Source organism: Pan troglodytes, chromosome 14, assembly GCF_028858775.2.
Source record: "Pan troglodytes isolate AG18354 chromosome 14, NHGRI_mPanTro3-v2.0_pri, whole genome shotgun sequence".
Lineage (NCBI taxonomy): Eukaryota > Metazoa > Chordata > Mammalia > Primates > Hominidae > Pan > Pan troglodytes.
Genome location: NC_072412.2, coordinates 23,503,836 through 23,526,588, shown reverse-complemented (window position 1 = coordinate 23,526,588; position 22,753 = coordinate 23,503,836). Strand labels below are relative to the sequence as shown.

Below are 22,753 nucleotides of genomic sequence, written 5' to 3'. Positions count from 1 at the left end.
GGCTTTGGCAATATTTTACTCCCCACAGAGGCCTTCAATCCTACTTAAAGATATTTTACACACGGTAACCATCAGGTTTACTGAGTAAAAATCTCAGATATTAACCATGCCCCTAAAATGTGCAGTTCCAAAGAGGAACAGGTTACTTTTGAGGAAAAAAAGTTGCCGTGGTAACTTCCCTCAAATGTTTATTTTAAATAAAAATAGTTGATGGGAATATTTTTTAAACCAAGTTTGGGTATAATATGGCATACTGCCCATCAAACAAAAAAGGAAATCAAAACTTTTTTTCCACTTATAATGAGTTTTTTACCTTTACTTTTAAGATTACAACTTATTGACCTTTTATGCTTGTTTGGTTTGTTTTTTGACTGCCTAATCCAATATTTATTTATTTATTTATTTATTTATTTATTTATTTATTTATTTTTGAGAAGGAGTCTCGTTCTGTTGCCCAGGCTGGAGTGCAGTGGCGCCATCTTGGCTCACTGCAAGCTCCGCCTCCTGGGTTCACGCCATTCTCCTGCCTCTGCCTCCCAAGTAGCTGGGACTACAGGCGCCTGCCACCACGCCAGGCTAATTTTTTGAATTTTAAGTAGAGACCGGGTTTCACCGTGTTAGCCAGGATGGTCTCGATCTCCTGACCTTGTGATCCGCCTGCCTCGGCCTCCCAAGTGCTGGGATTACAGGCGTGAGCCACCGCGCCAGGCCGCATATTTAAATTTTTTAAAGTCTGCATTTCAATGTAGTAAGAGTTCTTTTTCAAATAATCTTCATAAGCCAGAATACAGACACCAGAGCAACACTCTCAAGTCACACTGTTTGACTATAATGAAGAGATGAAAATGGGCGGATATCTGAAGATAGGTATTCCCTCTGCTCTGAAGGTGAGCAAGCTTTTAACATGTGAGCAACACAGAAGTCCTTTCCTCTGGAGCTCCTTTCAACTCAGAATGCTTCAGTTCAGTAAGTCAATATATTATTCTTAAAAATTAAAGTTTGGTCACTAAGAAGGACTGAACAAAAATTATTCCTCTCTCGCCAAACAGTTCTAATCAGAACTGTTCTAGAACCTGATTAGAACCAGAACAGTTCTCATCAGGCCGTCCTCTCCCCACGAAAACAGGGAAGTAGCTGGGCTGAAGACTTTATTAAGTGTGACATTTCAGTTCCTAAAACATCACTGCTATTTGTTCAGAGTTGTAGGTCTATGTATTTCCTTCTCCAATACGCCCCCATTTATGTTTATTTCCACACATACAAACGTGCACATGTGTGCACGCGCACACACACACACTCACTCTCAAGTAAGACACTTCTTTGTGTTTGTTGATAAATTATGAGGATTATGAACTAGGCGTGTACAGGGTTTCATAGGTGCTTTCTAAACATCAGAGTCACTTGGGTCCTTTCCTCCATAAGCCTCAGATCAAATTATGCAACCAATGACCACGACTTTCCCAGACGCTGTTCACAGGCTGCATAATGACGAAGGGCAGAGAAAAAGTCCTCATAACTGATGTTTAGATGGGAAGGCAAAGAGACAATGTCAGTCAATCTGATGTGCCAGGGAAGAAAGCCTTGTGTGCTGTCCACAGGACCGAACTTCAGTACTAAATCAGGATCAGGACAACCATTTGAACTGAGTAAACTAACATATCTACATCCAAATCTGTGGGTCTCCTTTGCTTCTGGGCTACTCACTGGCAAAAGTCTTGAGCGGCTCTCACAATATCTGCTTTTCCATCTTCCGGGGATAGCACCTTCACTGCCAAATGGCAATTTAAAACTTGATCGTCTTTGTCGTTACTATTTGCAAACTCTGGTGAGTATTTTGAACAATCTAGGCCCAGAAGTTCTTGCTGTTGTTTTAAAATTCCATCCATCAATCTGGAATTATTTCTTTTGAAAATACCTTGGTGGTCGTAGATGCTAATGTAGAAGATGCCCACGGCCATACACCACACCACGAGGCTCGCGATGTCCGAGAAGCTGGGTTCCTGCTCCATCTCGGTGATCACCAGGCCCATGTGCACAGGCAGCTTCTCCAGGGAAGGGCCGTCCGCGCGCCAGCGCATTCGGTGGGGGGCTGCGGGCAGGCACTCCCCCCCGCGCGGGTGCGTGTGGTGAGGTCTGTTCCTGCTTGCGGAGCGTGAAGCCAAGCGGCTCTAGGACCGCGGCAGAGGCGGCGCGGCAGCAGCGCCGCCAAATCCAGTTCCAGGTGTGGAACCGAACGCGGAGCCAGGAGGTGAGCGTGCGGTGCAGACGGAGCAGCGCATGCAGCACCCGTCACAGCAGCTCGTACAGCCCCGTCATACTCTTGTGGCCCTTGGGCACCCCCTCTCCCTCCAGCCCACTCCCGAGGCGCGACGGCTTTTTTTTTTTTTTTTTTTTGAGACGGAGTCTCGCTCTGTCACCCAGGCTGGAGTGCAGTGGTGCGATCTGGGCTCACTGCAATCTCCGCCTCCCAGGTTCAAGACATTCTCCTGCCTCAGCCTCCCGAGTAGCTGAGACTAAAGGCTCCCGCCACCACGCCCGGCTGTTTTTTTTTTTTTTTTTTTTTTTCTGTATTTTTAGTAGAGACGGGGTTTCAACCGTGTTAGCCAGGATAGTCTCGATCTCCTGACCTCTTGATCCGCCTGCCTCGGCCTCCCAAAGTGCTGGGATTACAGGCGTGAGCCATGGCGCTACGGCTTTTTATCCGCCCCTGCGCCGGCGCGGGCATCGCTCCGTGTCCCCCCGCCCCCTGAGCCCGAACCCCTTTCCACTGCCAACACCTCACCTCGCCCCCGCCGCCATCTTCCTCCTCCCTTGGCAGCCCCGCCCTAAAAATAAATAATTTTAAAAAGCATTCATTTTATACTATCTCTTGAACACTGTTCAGCAGGGTAGATTCCATATTGATGATTATTTTCATCAGCACTTGGAATATACTGTTCCACTGTGCGTGGTCGTGATTGCTGCAGTTGTGAAGTTTGCTGTCAATCTAATCGGAGTCCCTTTACAGTTATGCCTTTTTTTTAAGTGCTTTTAGTGTTTATCTTTTACTTTGATAATTTACAATTTAATTTTAATATTTCTTTTTTAAACAGTGTTATTGAGGGGTGATTGATATACAATAAACCGCACATACTGAAAGTGCAAAATTTGATGCATTTGATGTGTTTATGCTTGTGAAACCATCACTAAAGTTATGATAATAAACATATCAGCCAGGCACGGTGGCTCACGCCTGTAATCCCAGCACTTTGGGAGGTGAAGGCGGGTGGATCATGAGGTCAGGAGTTGGAGACCAGCCTGGCCAACATGGTGAAACCCCGTCTCTACCAAAAACACAAAAATTAGCCAGGCGTGGTGGAACATTCCTGTAATCCCAGCTACTCGGGAGGCTGAGGCAGGAGAATCGCTTGAATCCGGGAGGTGGGGGTTGCAGTGAGCCGAGATTGTACCACTGCACTCTAGCCTGGGTGACAGAGGGAAACTCCGTCTCAAAAAAAAAAAAAAAAAAAGATAATAAACGTGTCCATCACCCCAGTCTCTCCTTGTGCCCTTTGTAATCCTTCCCTCCACTTCTCCACCCTCAGCCTGTCCCCAGGCAACCACTGACATACTTTCAGTTATCATAGGTTAGTTTGCATTTTCTATAATTTTATATACCTGGAAGCATAGTGTATGTCCTCATACTTTTGTGAAGTCTGGCTTCTTTCCTTCAGCAAAATTAGTTTAAGATTCATCCATGTTTTTGGCAGTATCAACAACCCCATTTCTTTCTATGGCTGAAGAGTCTTCAATTTTATGAGTAAAGGCAATTTGTTAATACATTCAGGAGTTGATGAACATTTGGATTGGTTCCAGCTTTTGGTTATTGCAAATAAAGCTGTTATAAACATTTGCATACAAACCTTTATATAGACATATGCTTTTCTCTCTCTAGGAGTGGAATGGCTGGATCATATGGTAGGTGTATTTAGCTATTTAATAAACTGCCAAATTGTTTTCCAAAGTGGTTGTGCCATTTTTACCTTCCCACCAGCAGTGTAGGAGGTTTCTAATTTCTCTACATCCTTGCCATCACTTGGTATATCAGTCTGTTTAATTTTACACCTTCTAGCAGGTGTGTAGTGGTATCAGCTTGTGGTTTCAATTTGCATCTCTTTATTGAATAATGATATTAAGCCTCTTTTCATGATCTTGTTTGCCATCAATATTTCTGTTGGTGAAGTGTCTGTTCAAATCTTTTGTTCCTCTTTTTATTGGATGTTTGCATTTTATTATTGAGGTTCGAGGGTTTTATATGTTCTGCTTAGAAGTCCTTTACAGATATGTGATTTAAAAATACGTCCTCTTGATCTATGTCTTTTCATTCTCTTAACGGTGTATTTTGAAGAGTGGAAGTTTTTAATTTTGATGAAATGCATACTATCAATTTGTTCTCTTGTGAATTATGCTTTTTATGTTGTATCCAAGGTCACGAAGATTTCTGCTCTATTGTCTTTTTAAAATTTTATAGTTTAAAGTTTATGATTTCTTTGAATTAAAGTTTGTATATACGGTGAGGTATGAATCAAAGTTCACTTTTTTGGGGATTCAGCATCATTTGTTGAAAAGACTATACTTTCTCCATTGAATTGTCTTTGTACTTTGTCAGAAATCCATTGGCCATATATATGTGAGTCTATTTCTGGAATCTCTATTGTGTTTCATTGATCTATTTGTCTATATGTATGCCAATACCATACTGTTTTAATATAGCTTTATATTTAGCCTTGAAATCAGATAAGTAAGTCCTCCAACTTTGTTCTTCTTTTGCAAAATTATTTTCACTATTCTAGGTTCTTCATTTTTTCCATAAAAACTTAAAGTTCAGTTATTGATTTTTACTTTTAAAAGCCTTCTGGAATTTTGATTGAGATTCCATTGATCTATAACTCAACTTGGGAGAACTGACATTTTAACAACTTCAAGTCTTCCTGTCCATGAACATGTTACATGTTCCATTTAGTTAGGTCTTCTTTAATTTCTCTCAGCAATGTTTTGTAGTTTTCAATGTACAAGTCTTCCACATGTTTTATTTGATTTATGGCTAACGATTTTATATTTGTTAAAGGTATTGGAAATAACTTTTAAAATTTCAATTTATGATTGTTATATGTAAAAATACCATTGATTTGTGTATATTAATTTTGAACTCTGCCACCTTGCTAACTCACTTATTAGTTCTAATAGCTTTTATTTCATGGATTCCATGGACTGGTCTACACAAATGACAAGGAAAGTGTTACTCTTTCCAATCTAGATGACTGATTTCTTTTTTTTGCCTTATTTCATGAGATAGAACCTCCAGTACAATGTTTAATAAAAGTGGTGAGAGTAGATATCTTTACCTTGTTCTCAATTTTAGGAAGATACAGATTTTTGTGTAGATGGCCTGTATCCTATGAGGACTCTTCATTTTATCCCTGGTTTTCTGAGGGCTTTTAATCATGACTCAATGTTGGGTTTTACTAAGTGCTTTTTCTATTGAGATGATCATATGCATTTTTCTTTTTATCCACTAATATGATAAAGTTCATTTATTGATTTTTGAACGTTAAATCAACTTTGTCTTCCTGCGATAAACTATACTTTGTCATGAATGATATAGACAAATTAGATTTGCTAAAATTTTGCTAAGAATATTTTCATCATTGTTCAGAGGGATATTGGTCTCTATTGTTGTTTGTTATGATGTCTGTTTGATTTAGTAAGAAAGTAATGCTGTCTTCATCTAATAAAAAAAGGACCTTTTCCTTTTCTATTGTCTGGAAGGATTTGTGTAGAATTGTTATTGTTTCCTTAAATATTGTTAGACTTCACCATGAAAACCACCTGGGCCTATAGTTTTCTTTGTCATTAGGATTTTAATTAAAAACTTGATTTTGTTACTAGATACTCATGTTATCTATTTCTTCTTGAGTGAACTTTGATAGTTTATGGCTTCCAAAGAATGTGTTCATTTCACCTAAGTTATCAAATTTATTAGAAAAAAATGGCTTACAGTAGTCCATTGTTTCCTTATAATTACTGTAGAAGATTTGGTGACACCCACCCTTTCATTCCTGATGTTGGTAATTCGTGCCTTTTTACTTTTTTCTTGATCAGCTGACTAGAAGTTTAACAATTTAATTGATTGTTTAAAATGATTAGCTTTTACTTTCTTGGATTTTTCTTATAATTTTCCCTTTTTTCTTTCGCTGATTTCTGTTTTTTTATTATTATTATTTTCTTTATCTGCTTACATTGTGTTTAATTTGCTGTCTCTTTCCAGTTTCTGAAGGTGAAAACTCAGGTCACTGATTTGAGACATTTCTTTTTTGCTATAATGTAGGATCTTAGTGCTTAAATTTGCCTCCAAGCATACATTAGTTGCAACTCCCTGATTTTGGTATGTCATGTTTTCATTTTCAGCTCAACAAACTTTCCAATTCCTCTTTTGATTTCTTATTTGAATAATACGGTTTGGCTCTGTGTCCCCACCCAAACCTCACCTTGAATTGCAATCCCCATAATCTCCAGGTGTCAAGGCTGGGACCGGGTGGAGGTAATTTAATTATGGGGGTGGTTCCCCCCATGCTGTTCTTGTGATGATGAGTGAGTCTCATGCAATCTGATGGTGTGGTTTTTTTTTTTTCTTTTTACAACCATGCCCTTTGATGTCCCCGTGAGGGTTGGGCCCAGGCAGAACCCATCCCGGCACCCCCACCTGCACTCAGAGACCAGCCCTGGGGGCCCAGGATTACCCAGCCACCGCCAGATCCCACACAGGGTCCATTCCTTTCTCGCAGTTCCTCATCTGTGCCCTCTCCCGGCATCCGGCACTGTGGACCCCGGAGCATGGACTCCCTCGGCCCTGGAGTTTGGGGAAGTCCTGGATCAGCAGGGGTGGGCCCTGGTGTCCTCGCCACTGTGTGCATGTGTTGGGGGCATATATAGACGTGTAATGAATGTCCGTGTGTACACATAGATAAGGGTGAATTCTGCATGCACTGGCTTCCTCAGGTCTCTACAGGAAGTGGCTCCGTGCCCACCGCCTGGCCCCGGATATTATTTTTTCCAGGCCAGGAAGGCCACACCGAGGATCAAGGCTATGGCTGCCACGGCATAGGCCACTCCCAGCAGGGGCCTCAAGTTCTCGCAGGACCAGGGACCTCGGCCCCTAGGACACCTACTGGCAGCCTCGTCCTCCGCCGCCCCGTCCGCAGGACCCTTGGGCTCCCGGGTTGCAACGGGACTGCTGGGGACCATGGAGCCCGTGGGGACCAGCTTCAGGTTGCTGTGGTTGTTGAGAAGGGCGGGGTCTTCTTGGCAGGCACTGTGGTGGGGGCTGCCAGTGGCTGCTGCTTCTCGGCCGGGGCCTCCTTCTTCGAGGGCTTGGTCAAGGGGGCTTTCCCATCGTCTGCCACAAGTACCTTGGCCTTGGTGGTGGCTTTGGCGCCTTGGTGTCTGGTTTGGGGCTGCTGGCTCATTTCCCTCTGGACTCCATGGTGGGCGGGGTGTATGGGACAGGCAGGTGGCTGCACCAGAGGGGCTCAGGAAAGCTCGACGCAGAAAGTGTTAAGACTTTTGGAAATGTTGAGATGGGGCGAAAATGTATTTTGCACAGGTGAAGGAAATCAACTTTGGGAATCAGAGGGCAGATTGTTTTGGGTTGAACTGTGTCTCCCAAAAGAGATGCTGAAGTCCTAACCCTCGGTACCTGTACATGTGACCTTATTTGAAAATAAGGAGCTGCAGATATGATTAAGATGGGTCATAGTAGATTAGGGAAGCTGTCCTTGTAAGAAGAGGAAAATTTGGCTGATGCAGAAGGAGGACAGCCACCTGAAGATGGAGGCGGGGACTGGAGTGATGCTGCCACCAGATGCCAGAAGCTGGAAGCAGCAAGGCTGCATCCTCCTGTATCCCCTTTGGAGGGAGAATGGCCCTGCTGCTACGGTGATCTCAAACTTCCAGCCTACAGAACTGTGAGAAAGTCCATTTCTGTTGTTTAAAGACTCCCAGTTTGTGTACTTTATTAGGGCGATCCTAGAAAACAAGTAGAGATTCAAGTCTGGCAAATAATGATCAAACAATGATTTGTTGGGTAAAATGGTGATTAAAACCTAGGTTAGAAAATGAGCAAAGTGGGAGGGAGAGCACCAGGACAAATGGCTAATGCATGCAGGGCTTAATACCTAGGTGATGGGTTGATAGATACAGCAAACCACCACAGCACATGTTTACCTATGTAACAAACATGCATGTTTTGCATATGTATCCCAGAACTTAAAATAAAATAAAAATTTTTTAAAAGACAAAATGAGCAGTGTCTACAGCTTTCTGGAGTATGACAGCATCACCAGCTTAAAGCTGTTGCTAGTACTAAATGGAATAAACATTTCCCTCTAATTTCCCCTTAATGTCCTCAGAAACACAGATGAGGGATACATCTTCATATGACTCCTCAGAGCACTAAAATGATATTAAAACACTCTTCCCACAAGAAACGCACAGATGAGGGATTCTTCAGATAATAGGAATAAGAAATGTGAAATAAATTAGAATAAACCATGAGCTATTTTAAATATTTACTCCTGGAAAAATAGTAAGTTACACAGAATCAGTTTTGGGAATAACTTTTCCATTTTCACCTTTTTATGATTATTGTAATAATTGGAGGAATTAATAAAGTAAAACCATCTGAATAAGTTCATCCCAAGCTGATTCTGATGGATGGTCTGGCGGATTTTTAAACTCTCCTCTGTCACGGGCTGCTGAACAGAAGGAACCCTGTGAAAGTTGTGTCATCGTCCTCATCAGCAAACAAGCCATTGAACCTCTCTCCTCCTGTCACCTGCAGCCACACCTCATCCCCAAGCTTCAGCTGCAGGACAATGCCGCCAGAGGCCTGGTCCTCAGAGCTCATGTAAGCATCTTTGGTGTGCAGTATTTTTACTCCATTTTTGACCAAAGACACCTGAACATTCCTGGAGAAAACAGTGATGTGGTAGGTGAAGTAATAGACCCCAGCAATGTGGCACGTGAATTTCCCCGCTGCTGTATCATAATGGTTGAATTCGTTATACAGGATCTTATCAAATTTAATGGGCACATCTGAAGAAGGAAACTTGCTCAGCACCGTGAGCCCCACAGTGAAAGCACTTTTTGGCAAGACTAGAGTCTCACCGATTTTCCCTTTCTCTCCTCGATCTCCTTTCCAGCCTCTTATTCCCCGGACTCCTGGCTCACCCTGGGGCCCCGTGGGTCCAGCTTCTCCTTTGGGACCAGGCTTTCCAATAGGGCCCATGGGGCCCGGTAAACCAGCTGGGCCCAAAGGCCCAATGTTGCCCCTTGGCCCCTCAGGACCAGTGGGACCCACATCACCCTTATTCCCCTTCTGCCCCTGAGGCCCAGTCTCTCCTTGGAGGCCTTTCTCTCCCATGGGCCCTGCAAGCCCCTTGGGGCCATGTTTTCCTGGGGATCCTCTTGAGCCTTGATCACCTTTGATGCCTTTTGCTTCAACTTTTCCATCTGCTCCTAAATAGAGAAAGAGCAAATAAAGAGATAGCTTGTGAAAGATTCCCTTGTGAACAACTTTGGTTTTTCTATAATTGAGCTCACAAATGAAACAAAGTAGTGCACAGGTTCAGTATATGCCCAGAGTTTAAAATTCAATTACTCCATCTGGGTGCGGTGGCTCACACCTGTAATCCTAGCACCTTGGGAGACCGCGGCAGGAGGACTGCCTGAGGCCAAGAGTTCAAGACCAACCTGGCCAACATAGCAATACCCTGACTCTAAAAAAAAAAAAGAAAAAGAAAAATAAGAAAATAAAATTCAATTACTCCAGCCCAGCTCAGTGGTTCATGCCTGTAATCCTAGCACTTTGGGAGGCCAAGGTGGGCAGACTACTTGAGTCCAGGAATTCAAGATCAGCCTAGGCAACATGGCCAAACTTTATCTCTGCAAAAAATACAAAAATTAGCCAGGCGCGGTGGTGCACAATTGTAGTCCCAGATACTCAGGAGGCTGAGGTGGGAGGATGGCTTGAGCCCAGGAGGCTGAGGCTGCAGTGATCCGTGATCAAACCGCTGCACTCCAGCCTGGGCAACAGAGTGAGACTCTGGCTCAAAAAAAATAAAAATAAATGAAAATCAATTACTCCAATTACACACGTGTGTGCACATGGACACACACATCCCAACACACCTTTTGACTACTGTCTACTAAATTAGTGTCAGGGCTCACATTAGAAATTACAACCCTACCATCTAAGTCTACCATGCTGGCTATTAAATAATGTCAATCCATGACAGAAAGCACTCTGCAGAGCAGAGACAGGCAGATTAACCGACACTCAACCCTAGTCGTGCCATCCTCTAAAAACCTCCTCCCTGGAGTGAACATAAAATAAAGCCTGCATCAAGGCATTGCCCTCTCCTGCCCAACCCCAGCCCCAACCCATCTATCCCACCGGCAATTCATCATCTACAGAAGCCTTGCTGCTTCGTTGCACCCCCACCCATACCAAAGAGCCGTGGTTGCAAGTGTGGACTCTGAGGCTAAATGCCAGGTTTCCATTCTGTCCCCATATGCACACAGGACGTCAGATGAGCTAGTGAGCCTCGTGCCTCTGTTCCCTCACCTATGGAACTGGGGTGATAAAACTACCTAGCGTCTGGGGATATTGCGTTCAGTGAGTCAGTACATGAAAAGCACAAAGTGAAGATGACACAAGTTTGCCACTACGACTACATCCCGACCCATCAGGGACCAGTTCTAGTGCCACCTCCTCCATGCAGTGCTGCCAGATGCACCAAGTCAAAAACTCAGTCTCACTCCTCAGTGCTCATCCACTGCAAGGTTCAAGGTTCAACAAACTACAGCCACAGGCCAAATTCAGCCTCCCTCCCGCAAGCTAAACAAACATGGTTTACATGTTTTTTTTGTTTTTCTGGGTTTTGTTTGTCTGCTTGTTTTTTGTTGCTTTGAGACAGGGTCACCCTCTCTGTTATCCAGGCTGGAGTGCAGTGACGAGATCATGGCTCATGGCAGCCCCAACCTCCCAGGCTCAAGCGATCCTCCCACCTCAGCCTCCTGAGTAGCTGGGACTACAGGCACGTGCCACAATGCCCAGCTAATTTTTTTTTTATTTGTATAGACAAAGTCTTACTATGTTGCCCAGGGTGGTCTGGAACTCCTAGGTTCAAGTGATTCTCTTACCTGGGCCTCCCAAAGTGTTGGGATTACAGGTGTGAGCCATGGTGCTCGGCCATGGTTTGCGTGTTTAAATTGTCACAAATAATATTCCACAGTACATGGAAATCATGGGAAATTCCCATTTCAGTCTTCACACATACGGTGTCACTGGAACAGAGCCATGCTTATTTATGGAGCATCTACTGCTTCTTTTCACTACAAGGGGAAGTTGAGTAGTGGTGACAGATCTGTATGGCCTGCGGAGTTGAGAATATTTACTACCCAGCCCTCTGCAAAGCCTGCCAATCCCTGCAGAATCCCCCACCATCTAGAGAGTAAGAACTGTGTTGCCTTTATTGTAAGATTATAATCAGCATGGAGGACTTGTCCATGGTAAACACTTAATAGTTATTAATAAATATGTGACTTCTCAGAATTAGAGCTCCATAAATAGGAACTTCTAACCTCGTTCTCCCTTCTCTCCACTCGTCCCATCCTTCCCTGGGCTGCCAGGACGTCCTGGTTCTCCTAGGTGGAAAAGCAGAAAACAGGCATGAGTTGAAATTCCGTTTCTGATTTTCTGGCCATTGGTCTCCATCAGCCATGTGTGTTGGAGAGTCTGGGGGTGACCCCCGCCCTGACGGGCACTCTGTCTTCCACACGAGCACAGGTGGAGAGAGGCAGGCATGAGCAGGCATCTGGGTGCTGAGCTGCGTGGGATAAGTGACCTAAGAAATGAACTGAGTGACTTCCCAAGCGCCCATCTCTAGGACGTGCCTAGAGCGCACAGCAAGACAGGACGAAGAGGGAGTGTGTGCAATGGGGACTGACTGTCACAATTGATTGTGTTCCTCTGCTGCGACAAGGACTTGGGACGTGGTCTGAATGTTGGAGGTGCGAGGAGGTTTCCTCACTCTGTTTCTCTTCCATTACTCTTGAGGAGAGTGGAACGGAAGATTTACTAGGCTCCTATGAAAACACAGATGACTATGGTTACGTGACACTATCCCAAGATAGAAGAGAGAGTTCTGGAAGGATCCCTCTAGTGCCTTAGACTGGGGGAAATGCCACCAATCAAGCTGGCAGAGAACATCAGGTGAGTGGGGCTCTGCTGACTACACTCAAGTCCTTGTGCTCAGAACAGGCCCCCCTGAGCCCCAGGTTGGCGTGGTATCCGTCAGCAGGTTGAAGACGGTTCTGGCCATGGCAGTAGAGTGCTCACTGGGCCACAGCTCACCCCAGACTCTGGCTTCTCACAAAGCAGCAGAGACTCCCATACTTCAGACCCACTGACGTGGCTGTGGGGCGACAGGTGCAGGCTGGGCCGTTTTGCAGGTCCTGAGACAGGACTGACACAGGCAGACTTATTTCTGTCACGATGTCTGTTCTCCTGGGACACCAGCGCTCCTGAGTGGGGCCTTGGTCAGCGTGGGACCTCTGAATGGAGGGGGCTTATCCCTACATTTGCCCCTCCCTGCGCTCCCCTCCCCTCCCCTCCACTGGCTGCTCCCCTGTGTCTTCCTCTCCTTCCCTCTTTTTGTTTCCCTGCTTGGCTCTCGTTTCTCCCATTCTCTAGAGCGGTGGCCTCTGAGCTTTCATGATCACGCAACCACAACTCACAAAGCATGAACACAGACCCCAATCAGTAGATATTTATATGTTTCTACATTATGCACAGGTAGTATATGGAAAATATGTTTGGTATAAAACATACACAAAAATACACTTTAAGATAAGATAGATAAGATAAAAATGAAGTAAATTTTTAGTGTGAGCAATGTGAATGAATATCCTTCTAAGAAATAATATATATTATATATAATACCTATGAACTACATAGAAAAATAGATACATAATTTGCTTCTAAGAAGTATATAAAACTTGAAAGAATGGCCACTGGTGAGCAAAGAGGAGAGAAATTCAACAGGGAAGAGGTAGAGAAATTTGGTATTGAATATAGGAGTGTTTGTCTTTGTCCTCTATTTTTTATCTATCACCTATTTATCTCCTTTTGTGTGTAAAATTTTATAACAAAAAATGAAAATCTTATATATTCAGAAATACAATACACACACACACACACACACACACACTACTGTGGTCCCAGTGTGAGGGCAGAAGACCTGATTTCATTAATGGTAAGGTTTTGCTATTCATTTGGACTGGGCTGTTTGCTACCTGGGGACTGGAACAGTGTCAATGAGCTGGAGATGTGAGCCAGGAGAAGACACCTCACAGAGCAGATGTGCAGGATGGTGGTTAGAAAGAATGTTGCTTCCTGGTGACCCTTGGCTTCATCCAGCCCACTCAAAACATCATCAGGCCACCAAATGCCATAAGCTGAGATGTGTTAGAAACACAAACTTATCTTTAAAAAGGTCCATAGAAGTTTTGATATATTTTTTTGTAATGCCACTGAACTGTGCCCTTAACCCAGATGGATCATTCTGCATATGCCTTAGATATGTTACCCTATGGTCAAGACCAGGGCTCAAGAATGGTACCCCATTCGGAAACCAAGTCTATTGGTTGTTGTTATGGAAACCACTCAGACTTCTCAGCTTTGGCAAATCTCCCTCCCAGAGGCTGAATCCTGTCCCCCAGATCCCCAGACCCTGGGACAGGGTCCCAACCTAGGTCATATAGATGCATAAGCAGCAGCTGTATGTGTCATCTGTCACTCTGCATCTCCTGCTTCATGGCATGATGCGGTATTAGCTCTTACCTGCACTGCAGCTGGGTGCTTGCTGCCAAATAATTCGTGATCAGATCTCTCTATTAGCCTTTTGTTGCCAAAAATCCGTCATACCTGTCGCCTGAGATGGGAGGATCCATGACATCATATACTACTGAAAATGTCCTGCGGTGTCAGAGATGAGAGAACCCAGGAGGGCAGGGGTCATGGCGATCTGGCCCTGTGCTCTCCACCAGCACCTGGCACAGAGTCTGGCATGGAGCAGACCCCGTGAGTGTTGCTGGGCAGATGGGTGGATGGATGAATGGGGTCAGGCCCCAGTGAGTGTTGCTGGGTTGATGTATGTATGTATGGATGGGGTGTGAGTGGGTAGGTGGAAAATCACACAGATGATGAGTGGATGAGATGAAAGGAATGAAGAGAGAAGTTGAAAGGCAGCAAAGCTGCCAGATGAGTACCTGCATCCCCTTTGTCACCCTTCGCTCCGTCTCGTCCATCTCTTCCAGGCAGACCATTGTGACCGGGGTTCCCAGGGATTCCAGGGTGCCCTTGCCTGCACGTGTCCTGTGAGTTTATGTTCCCTGTGCAGATTTCAATGGCAAGCAGAAACCACCAGATCCTCATGGTTCAGATGACAGACTCTGAACTGAAAGAGGGAAACAGAAACCCAGAGGAGAAACCTTTGTTGCTGGGGCCCTGGACACAGCCTCTCTTCCGTGCAGTGGGAAATGGGTGAGCTGTCCCCTGCCCCAGACCCACACCTGCACAGACTTGGACAGAAGGCTCAGGGCAGGGGAGCAAGCTGATTATAACCAGAATGACATTGTCCTTGGAAGGTAACACTTGTGATTGTAACCACTCTTCAAGGTGAACGGGCAATTAAAAAAGCGAAGTTTAAGGTCAGGATACTCTTCCGTTCATCATTTCACTTTGAAGAAATCACTTTTCTGAACCAGAGATCAATGCTTACTTATCTCACAGGACTGTCGTACAGATCAAATTTTATCACAATATGCATAAAGGCACATTCCAAGTAGTGAAGCAAACATAGCATTACCATCTGATCCAGCAATTCCACTGCTGTGCATCTACACAAAATAATTGAAAGCAAGGACTGGAACAGATGTCCATGTTCACAGTTGCATTATTTTCCATAGCAACCCAAGGATCCCTCAGTGGATAAACAGATACATGCAATGTGGTAGGTCCATACAATGGAATATTCTTCAGCCTTAGAAAGAGAAGAAATTCTGACACATGTTACAACATGAATGGACCTCGAGAACATTATGCTAAGTGAAACCAGCTAGTCACAAAAAGACAGACCTGGATAACTTCAGTTATAAGAGGTTCCTAGAGCCGTCAAACTCATATAAAGAAAAAGTAGGATGGAGGTTGCCAGGGGTGAAGAGAGAAGGAAATGGCAGTTGTTTGATGGGTATAGAGTTTCTGTTTGGGAAGATTTTAAAAGAGTTCTGGAGATGGGTGGTGGTGATGGTTGCACAACAAAGAGAACGTACATAATGCCCCTGAATTGTGCCCTTAAGATGGTTAAGCTGGTTAGTTTTAAAAAGTAAAGCATTCCAAGCAGTCTTACTGTAGTGAGAGGTGTTCTTTGAGTCAGGGTCTTGTTTTTCTAGGAGGCCACTGTGAAGAAGGGCCACACACACAGAAACATCACCTAGTTCGGGAGAAGCGCATTTTCAAGTCCTTTCCTTATATATAATTTTTGGAGACAAGGTCTTGCTCCATCACGCAGGCTGAAGTACAGTCATGCAATCACAGCTCACTGTAGTCTCAACCTCTCAGCTCAAGCGATTCTCCTGCTTCAACCTCCCAAGTAGCTGGGACTACAGGCATGCATCACCACACCTGGGTTTTGTTTTGTTTTGTTTTGTTTTGTTTTCGAGATGCAGTTTCGCTCTTGTGGCCCAGGCTGGAGTGCAATGGCCGATCTCTGCTCACTGCTGCCTCTGCCTCCCAGGTTCAAGCAATTCGGCTTCTCAAGTAGCTGGGACTACAGGCGCCACCACCACGCCTAGCTAATTTTTGTATTTTTAGTAGAGACGGGGTTTCACCATGTTGGCCAGGCTGGTCTCAAACTCTTGACCTCAGGTGATCTGCCTGTCTTGGCCTCCCAAAGTGCTGGGATTACAGGCATGAGCCATTGCCTATTTTTCTTTCTTTCTTTGGAGAGACTGAGTCTCACTCTGTTGCCCAGGCTGGTCTTGAAATCCTGAGCTCAAGTAATCCTCCCGCCAGTCTCCCAAAGTGCTAGTATTACAGGCTAAAGACCCTGCACCTGACTTTTAGGATTTAAAAAAATGAAGTAAAACAAAAACGTGGGCCTAGTACAACTGGTCAGAACCCAGATCCTCTCACAGTGCTGATAGCCATGTAAATCTGCACATCTTTCTGGAAAAGTTAAAGAGCAAAAGACATCTATGTCTTTCACCCTGTATTCCTATCCCTAAAATTCTTCCTAATGTTCCAAAACTGTGTGCCAATTGTGTGCCATTACCTGCAGCATTATCTATAACAGGTGAAAAAGTGCATACTACATACTATGTAACAATAGGGGAAAGGTTTACTATGTGTAATAGTATGTAACTGCTGCAATAATTATGAAGGTCATGTAGAAATATGTAAATGATATACATTGTGCTGAATTTTGATAGTAGACTAAAATGCCATGCACATTATAAATGTACTTACGACTGTATGAATATTGACAAAAACTCAAAGTGAATATATGCAAATAAAGATGGTTGCTTTAGAATGGGGGGCAGTTATGGGAGCTTTTCATTTATAAAAAATGCTTTTTTATAGTGCCTACACAAATATTTCTAGAGATTTTGAAAACCAGCAAGACTCTCTGTCATCCAAAGACTGTATTGCCATCTGGTGGAAATGTCACAGGGAGCAGTCTAATGCAAATGGAGTATTTTTGGGAAAGGAAATGCAGATGTTTCCCTTCGAAGTCACAAATTCACTCCATTCCAGGAAATTGAGTTGAGTTTTCTTGGAGCCAAATTCCATGAAGAATATACATGAGCCTCCTTTGCTAAACTCAGAAGTGGCCGGAAGCAGTCAAATCGAAATTCCATCAACCAAACTTTGTTGAGGGTTCTATAATTTTCATTTTAACTTTTCAAAATGTGGAGTACAACTATTCCAGGAATAAAATGATCAGAAGATCATAAAGGTGTCAGGTTAGGATAAACTCCAATTTGCTCTCCAGGGAAGAAGAAGCCAGCCTGGAAGCAAATGGTTACTCTTCTGTAATTATTTCACTAGTTTTGCATATTTGATGTAGGTAGAGTCTATCTAGCTTGTTTATACAGCATGTAGACAACCTTCAGCAAATGATTTTGATTAACTAATATGCGTTCTCCCAAATACGTAGCAAAGTAAGTTGTACCACTATTTCTGTTTTGTTTGTTTGTTTGTTTGTTTATAGAGATACAGTCTCATGAATGTTGCCCAGGCTGGACTCGAAATTCTAGGCTTAAGTGGTCCTCCTGCCTCAGCCTTCTGAATAGCTGGGATTAGAGACGTGGTCACCACCTAGGTTGGCACTATTTTTTTTTCTTTTTTTTTTCTTTTGAGACAGAGTCTCGCTCTGTTGCCCAGGCTGGAGTGCAGTGGTGTGATCTTGGCTCACTGCAAGCTCTGCCTCCCGGGTTCGCACCATTCTCCTGCCTCAGCCTCCCGAGTAGCTGGGACTACAGGCACCCACCACCATGCCCGGCTAATTTTTTGTATTTTTAGTAGAGACGGGGTTTCACCATGTTAGCCAGGATGGTCTCGATTTCCTGACCTTGTGATTCGCCCACCTCGGCCTCCCAAAGTGCTGAGATTACAGGTGTGAGTCACTGCACACGGCCTCTTGGCACTATTTTTTAATAAGAAATTTTAGCAAGTTTATACCTCCTATTTAGCCTCTTCTTTAATGTAGAAGGTTGAGGATTTGCACAAGGAATATAGAAGAAATTATATTAATGTTATTTTGAAAAATAAAAAATTACATTTGTGCCTCTCACAAAGCTGTGGGTTGGACCCTCAGTTTCATTAGTTCAACTACAGTTACACTCTCGACTTTTAATTTCTGGGTCTGGTCTTTTCCCAGAAGGCACTAGAGCTAGGACCCTCTTCTGTCTCCCATCTTTCCCTGCAATCATCCATTCTCTCTCTCTTATCTGAATTACTGTCCTCCCCAGTCCCCACTTACTCTGTACACCACACCTAGACTAATGATCACTTAGTAGGCACCAACCTGGGTTAGAGCTTTATGAAGATGGTGACTGCATTTTTCTACTTCCTTATTTTCAGTGCCTTATTTTCAGTCAAGTATTTGTTGAATGAATCAATGCAGGCATGCAAGAAATACTATCCTGGTTCCAACTGTGTGTGGACCATCACTTGGGAAGGTGACTGGGTATCAACTCTGATCCTTGTCAGTGCTTTTGTGGAGTTACTAGTTATCTCCAATACCCCTTCTCACCTTCATCCAGAGTGATAGAAATTTTAGCTGGGCTCCTAGCCCCCCATGATAGACTGCCCTCCCTAGCCTCCCTTGCAGCCTGGGTATGACCATGAGCTAGATTATGGGCCATGGAGATGAGCAAAAGTGAGGCGTGTAATCGTGTGCAATGACCGGCCTTAAAGGGTAAGGGGGTGCCCTTTCCTGCTTCCTGTGGGGGGGTGTGCATGGCATGGTGAACCATGTGGGACTCCTTGAAGGAGGGCAACAATTTGGGGATAGAAAAACCCCTGGCCTCAGATGACTCCACAGGCCAGACCTGTCCTGCCAGCACATCTTTGACATAAGCATATGAAACAGAAATAGACTTCTACCTTGCATAAGCCACTGTTATTTGGGGTCTTGACACACAGCTGAGCCCACATCCTAATTCAAGGCATGCGCTGCCCAAGGTGCGGCCGCTCTTCAGAAGTGAGGAGGCTTGCAGACATCTGTAGTCAGCCAGAGTGACAGCTGCTGGGGACTCACTGGGCATACAACCCTCCCAGTAATATATGTAAAAAGCGACAACAGTCACTGCCTTGGACAAATCAAGACAAGATCTCTATACATTGATATCATATGTATGTATAGAGAATAGAGGCCATCATTCTGCAGAATGCTGTGACCGCATGAGCCAGACATACTGGCATGGTCAGGGCAAAGGGACACAGACTGCAAATAACTTTGAAGTTAATGTTTTTTAGTACCCCCAAAATAGTGTTCTTATTTAGTTCACTTATTTCTGACTCATTCTCCGATTCTTTACCTATATCTGTCCTTTGCTAAAGAATCTCTTGATAAATGGTCACCCAGTGCCCTCTTCCTGATTAATTTTCTCCAAGAACATCATATCCTTAATTCTACAGCCAAGGTTATCACTCCTCAAGATTCTTAACTCTCCAAAACTAAGATTTAATGCAAACCTGCTAGAAATCAGCTGAGTGATATCTCCTGGGTTTCCAAACCTCAGAGCCTCAGCTTCCTCCTGCATGCACTGGAAAGGACGAATGCCCTCCCGGATCTGACGATCTAAGAGTCCAAATAGCTCTAGGGTGCCTTCATCGAATATATTGTCTTCCATGCACTCTCTATATTACACATTTTATACATTTCTTCAACATATCTTTTTTTTTTTTTTTGAGACGGAGCCTCGCTCTGTTGCCCAGGCTGGAGTGCAGTGGCGCAATCTCGGCTCACTGCAAGCTCTGCCTCCTGGGTTCATGCCATTCTCCTGCCTCAGCCTCCCGCGTAGCTGGGACTACAGGCGCCCACCACCACGCCTGGCTAATTTTTTGTTTTTTAGTAGAGATGGGTTTTCACCTTGTTAGCCAGGATGGTCTTGATCTCCTGACCTCGTGATCCACCCGCCTCAGCCTCCCAAAGTGCTGGGATTACAGGTGTGAGCCACCGCGCCCAGCCTTCTTCAACATATCTTGACAGTTATTTTTTCCTGCACTGTAAATTAGCATAGCCATAAAAATGAAAATGTGTACAATCTGAATATGATGAACCTGATCAGGAAAAAAAAGTACACATTAAAATTTGTGCAAAATAATCTATAAGCTTCTCTAGAAAGCTCTCTTAAAAAGGTCCATCATAGGCCGGGCGTGGTGGCTCATGCCTGTAATCCCAGCACTTTGGGAGGCCGAGGCAGGCGGATCACGAGGTCAGGAGATCGAGACCACGGTGAAACCCCGTTTCTACTAAAAATACAAAAAAATAAAAAAGTAGCCAGGCGCGGTGGCGGGCTCCTGTAGTCCCAGCTACTCAGGAGGCTGAGGCAGAAGAATGGTGTGAACCCGGGAGGCGGAGCTTGCAGTGAGCTGAGATCCTGCCACTGCACTCCAGTCTGGACAACAGAGTGAGACTCTGTCTCAAAAAAAATCCCAGCACTTTGGGAGGCCAAAGCGGTTGGATCATAAGGTCAGGAGTTCAAGAGCAGCCTGGCCAAGATGGTGGAACCCCCATCTCTACTAACAATACAAAAATTAGCCGGGTGTGGTGGCCCATGTCTGTAATCCCAGCTACTCAGGAGACTGAGGCAGATAATTGCTTGAACCCGGGAGGCGAGGTTGCAGTGAGCTGAAATCATGACACTGCACTCCAGCCTGGGCGACAGAGCAAGACTACATCTGAAAAAAAGAAAAAAAAAGCCCACTATTCTTATGACTTATTCTATGGTTTTTATGTCTCCTCCCAGCCAATTGCAGAGTTCCAGCAGAAGAATTTCAAAATCTGCTTTTATCTCCTCTTTAGCCTCTTCCTCAAGAATGAATTTTGAAAGCGGCTTACCCCTTTCTTACCCAAAACTGTATAGACATCTGACTATTTTGCAAAAAACTAAGCAGGATTATCCCACAGATAATATAAGCGTTGTTTTAGGACCTAGATGGCTTAAATTGAATGTAAAGAAATCCTTTCCTGATGAACTTACCTGGACCCAAGGGCTGCAGGCTGGACCCAGATACTGTGCAAACCAAGAATCAAGGGCCAGCTAAATAAAATCAGCCTTCCTGCCATACAATTCCCCAGTGGATATGTCTGCAAAATAGCAGGAAGGGGAGGGAACAGAGGAAGGCCAAGATGTCTTGGAAGAGCTTCAAGAATTACGGCAACACTTAAATCAGGTAGCATCTTCTACCAGCACCACTTAGTTTAGAAAAGTTAAATCCTTTTGAATGAAATGAGGGAATACTTTCAAGGGGAGTCTGAAGGAAGGAGTGCCCCAGGCAGGTTTCTTTCATATATATATATATATATATATATATATATATATATATATATAATACTTTAAGTTCTAGTGTACATGTGCACAACGTGCAGGTTTGTTACATATGTATACATGAGCCATGTTGGTGTGCTGCACCCATTAACTCCTTTCTTTTTCAAAGTGATGTTCATGCCTTTGCTTCAGTGCTTCTCCCTGACCTTGGGGTAATTACGGGCAACAGGACAAAACTGAAGGCTGCTAACTGTTAAGTGGCTGGGTCTCATTTGGATCCCGGACCATTAGAATTCCTACCGCTTAATTAGATTTTCAGATGTGTGTGTCGTAATGCCTTACGAGTTTAGGCATTTGTGTAGTTAAGGATTCAGTGCCCATTCCCCTCTCACAATCATACACTCCACCTACCACGGAGAATGCGGTGCAACCATTTGTTCAATGCCAGTAATCATGGACTCACTTTCCTCGTGTCTAGTAGTAACATTTATCTAAAACTTACAGTAGCTTCCAGAGGACAGAGGAGCCCAGCCCGGTTTCCCGAGATGCCGCAGTGCACACAGCAGGAGCAGAGGCCACGCACAGAGCAGGAGGCCACGCAAAGAGCAGGAGCAGAGGCCGGGTGTACGGGTGGGTGCGGGGCTCGCCCCAGCTCGGCGGCGCCGACTCCCTCTCCCGCCTTACTCGCCCCCGTGCCTCAATTTCCCCGTCAGTGCAGCGGACATGACAATGCCGTGGTCCCAGGTGGGCGGCGGGATCTAATTAGTCGGTGTAAAATGAGTGAGATCTGGCTTCTCCCCGGCACCCCGCAGCCTGCCCCCACTCTTGGTGGCTAAACGCAAGGAGCCCCTGAGTCCCAGCTCCGCTGGGGGCTCTCAGCAGTTCTGGCCGGGCTCCCTCTTGCTCGCGTGGCTGGTCTCTGACCCCTGCACCGCAGGCGGCCCCGACGGAACGCGCGACGGGTCCCCGACCTCCTGCTGGGGACACCCGTCTCGCTGTCCGGCCCTTCCCCGCTTCCCGCGCCTCTGCGCCCCGGAGAGCTCTGAGACAGGACCACCTGAGCAGCCTGCCGGCCTGGACCTCTGCCTCAGAGCCAGCGACGGAAGCACAGCCTCGGGCCTCCACCGGCCACGCGCTCCCCATTCCGGGCTCTCCCACGTCTGCACACTCCAGCCCAGCCACGCGGAGAGGCTTCCAGAACCTGCCCTGCGGCCCCGCTTTGCTGACACCCCACTCACTCCGTGGGTTCTTCCTCCCGCCAGAACCCTGCCGGGGCCTGGGGTCCGTGGGAAGCCGGCTCAGGAATCGGGATCCTGGCCTCCTGCTTACAGGCAAAAGGGCTCCATCCTCCTGGTGTTTCCCAGCTGCAGCGCCTCCAGCCTCCGGGGCTGCTGCGGCCCAGGTTCAGCTGGGTTCACTCCAGCTTTGCTGGTCTCGCCAGTGCAGAGTAGGGGCGCGCTTATGACCTAACGGTCATCTCCCCACAACTCTCCTGGAAGAAAATGCCACCCCCATCTCTTCCACTCCCTCCTATACATGGAGCCACTATGCTCTGCCCTATGGGTTCTGGGGCTCACCCCCTCCCCACCCTAGC

General features: G+C 45.3%; 1 protein-coding gene and 2 pseudogenes across 2 annotated transcripts; all 3 read right to left on the bottom strand.

Annotated features, from left to right (window-relative positions):
• Window positions 1-1,157: 1,157 nt before the first annotated feature.
• On the bottom strand, window positions 1,158-2,316 carry LOC100614086 (dehydrodolichyl diphosphate synthase complex subunit NUS1-like; annotated as a pseudogene).
• Window positions 2,317-7,028: 4,712 nt separating this feature from the next.
• On the bottom strand, window positions 7,029-7,731 carry LOC107967854 (cell cycle exit and neuronal differentiation protein 1-like; annotated as a pseudogene).
• Window positions 7,732-8,593: 862 nt separating this feature from the next.
• C1QTNF9 (C1q and TNF related 9) lies at window positions 8,594-22,468 on the bottom strand. Of its 2 annotated transcripts, none has more exons than XM_016925051.4 (4): window positions 22,398-22,468; window positions 14,371-14,558; window positions 11,683-11,745; window positions 8,594-9,555 (listed from the first exon to the last, which is right to left on the bottom strand). In XM_016925051.4, exons 2-4 carry the CDS (start codon window positions 14,534-14,536, stop codon window positions 8,783-8,785), a joined length of 1,002 nt encoding a protein of 333 aa, XP_016780540.3. In that variant the 5' UTR covers window positions 14,537-14,558; window positions 22,398-22,468; the 3' UTR covers window positions 8,594-8,782. The 2 variants fall into 2 exon arrangements, with proteins under 2 accessions (XP_016780540.3, XP_522628.5); XM_522628.7 differs by lacking the exon at window positions 22,398-22,468 and adding an exon at window positions 20,872-20,941.
• Between the last annotated feature and the right edge of the window lie 285 nt (window positions 22,469-22,753).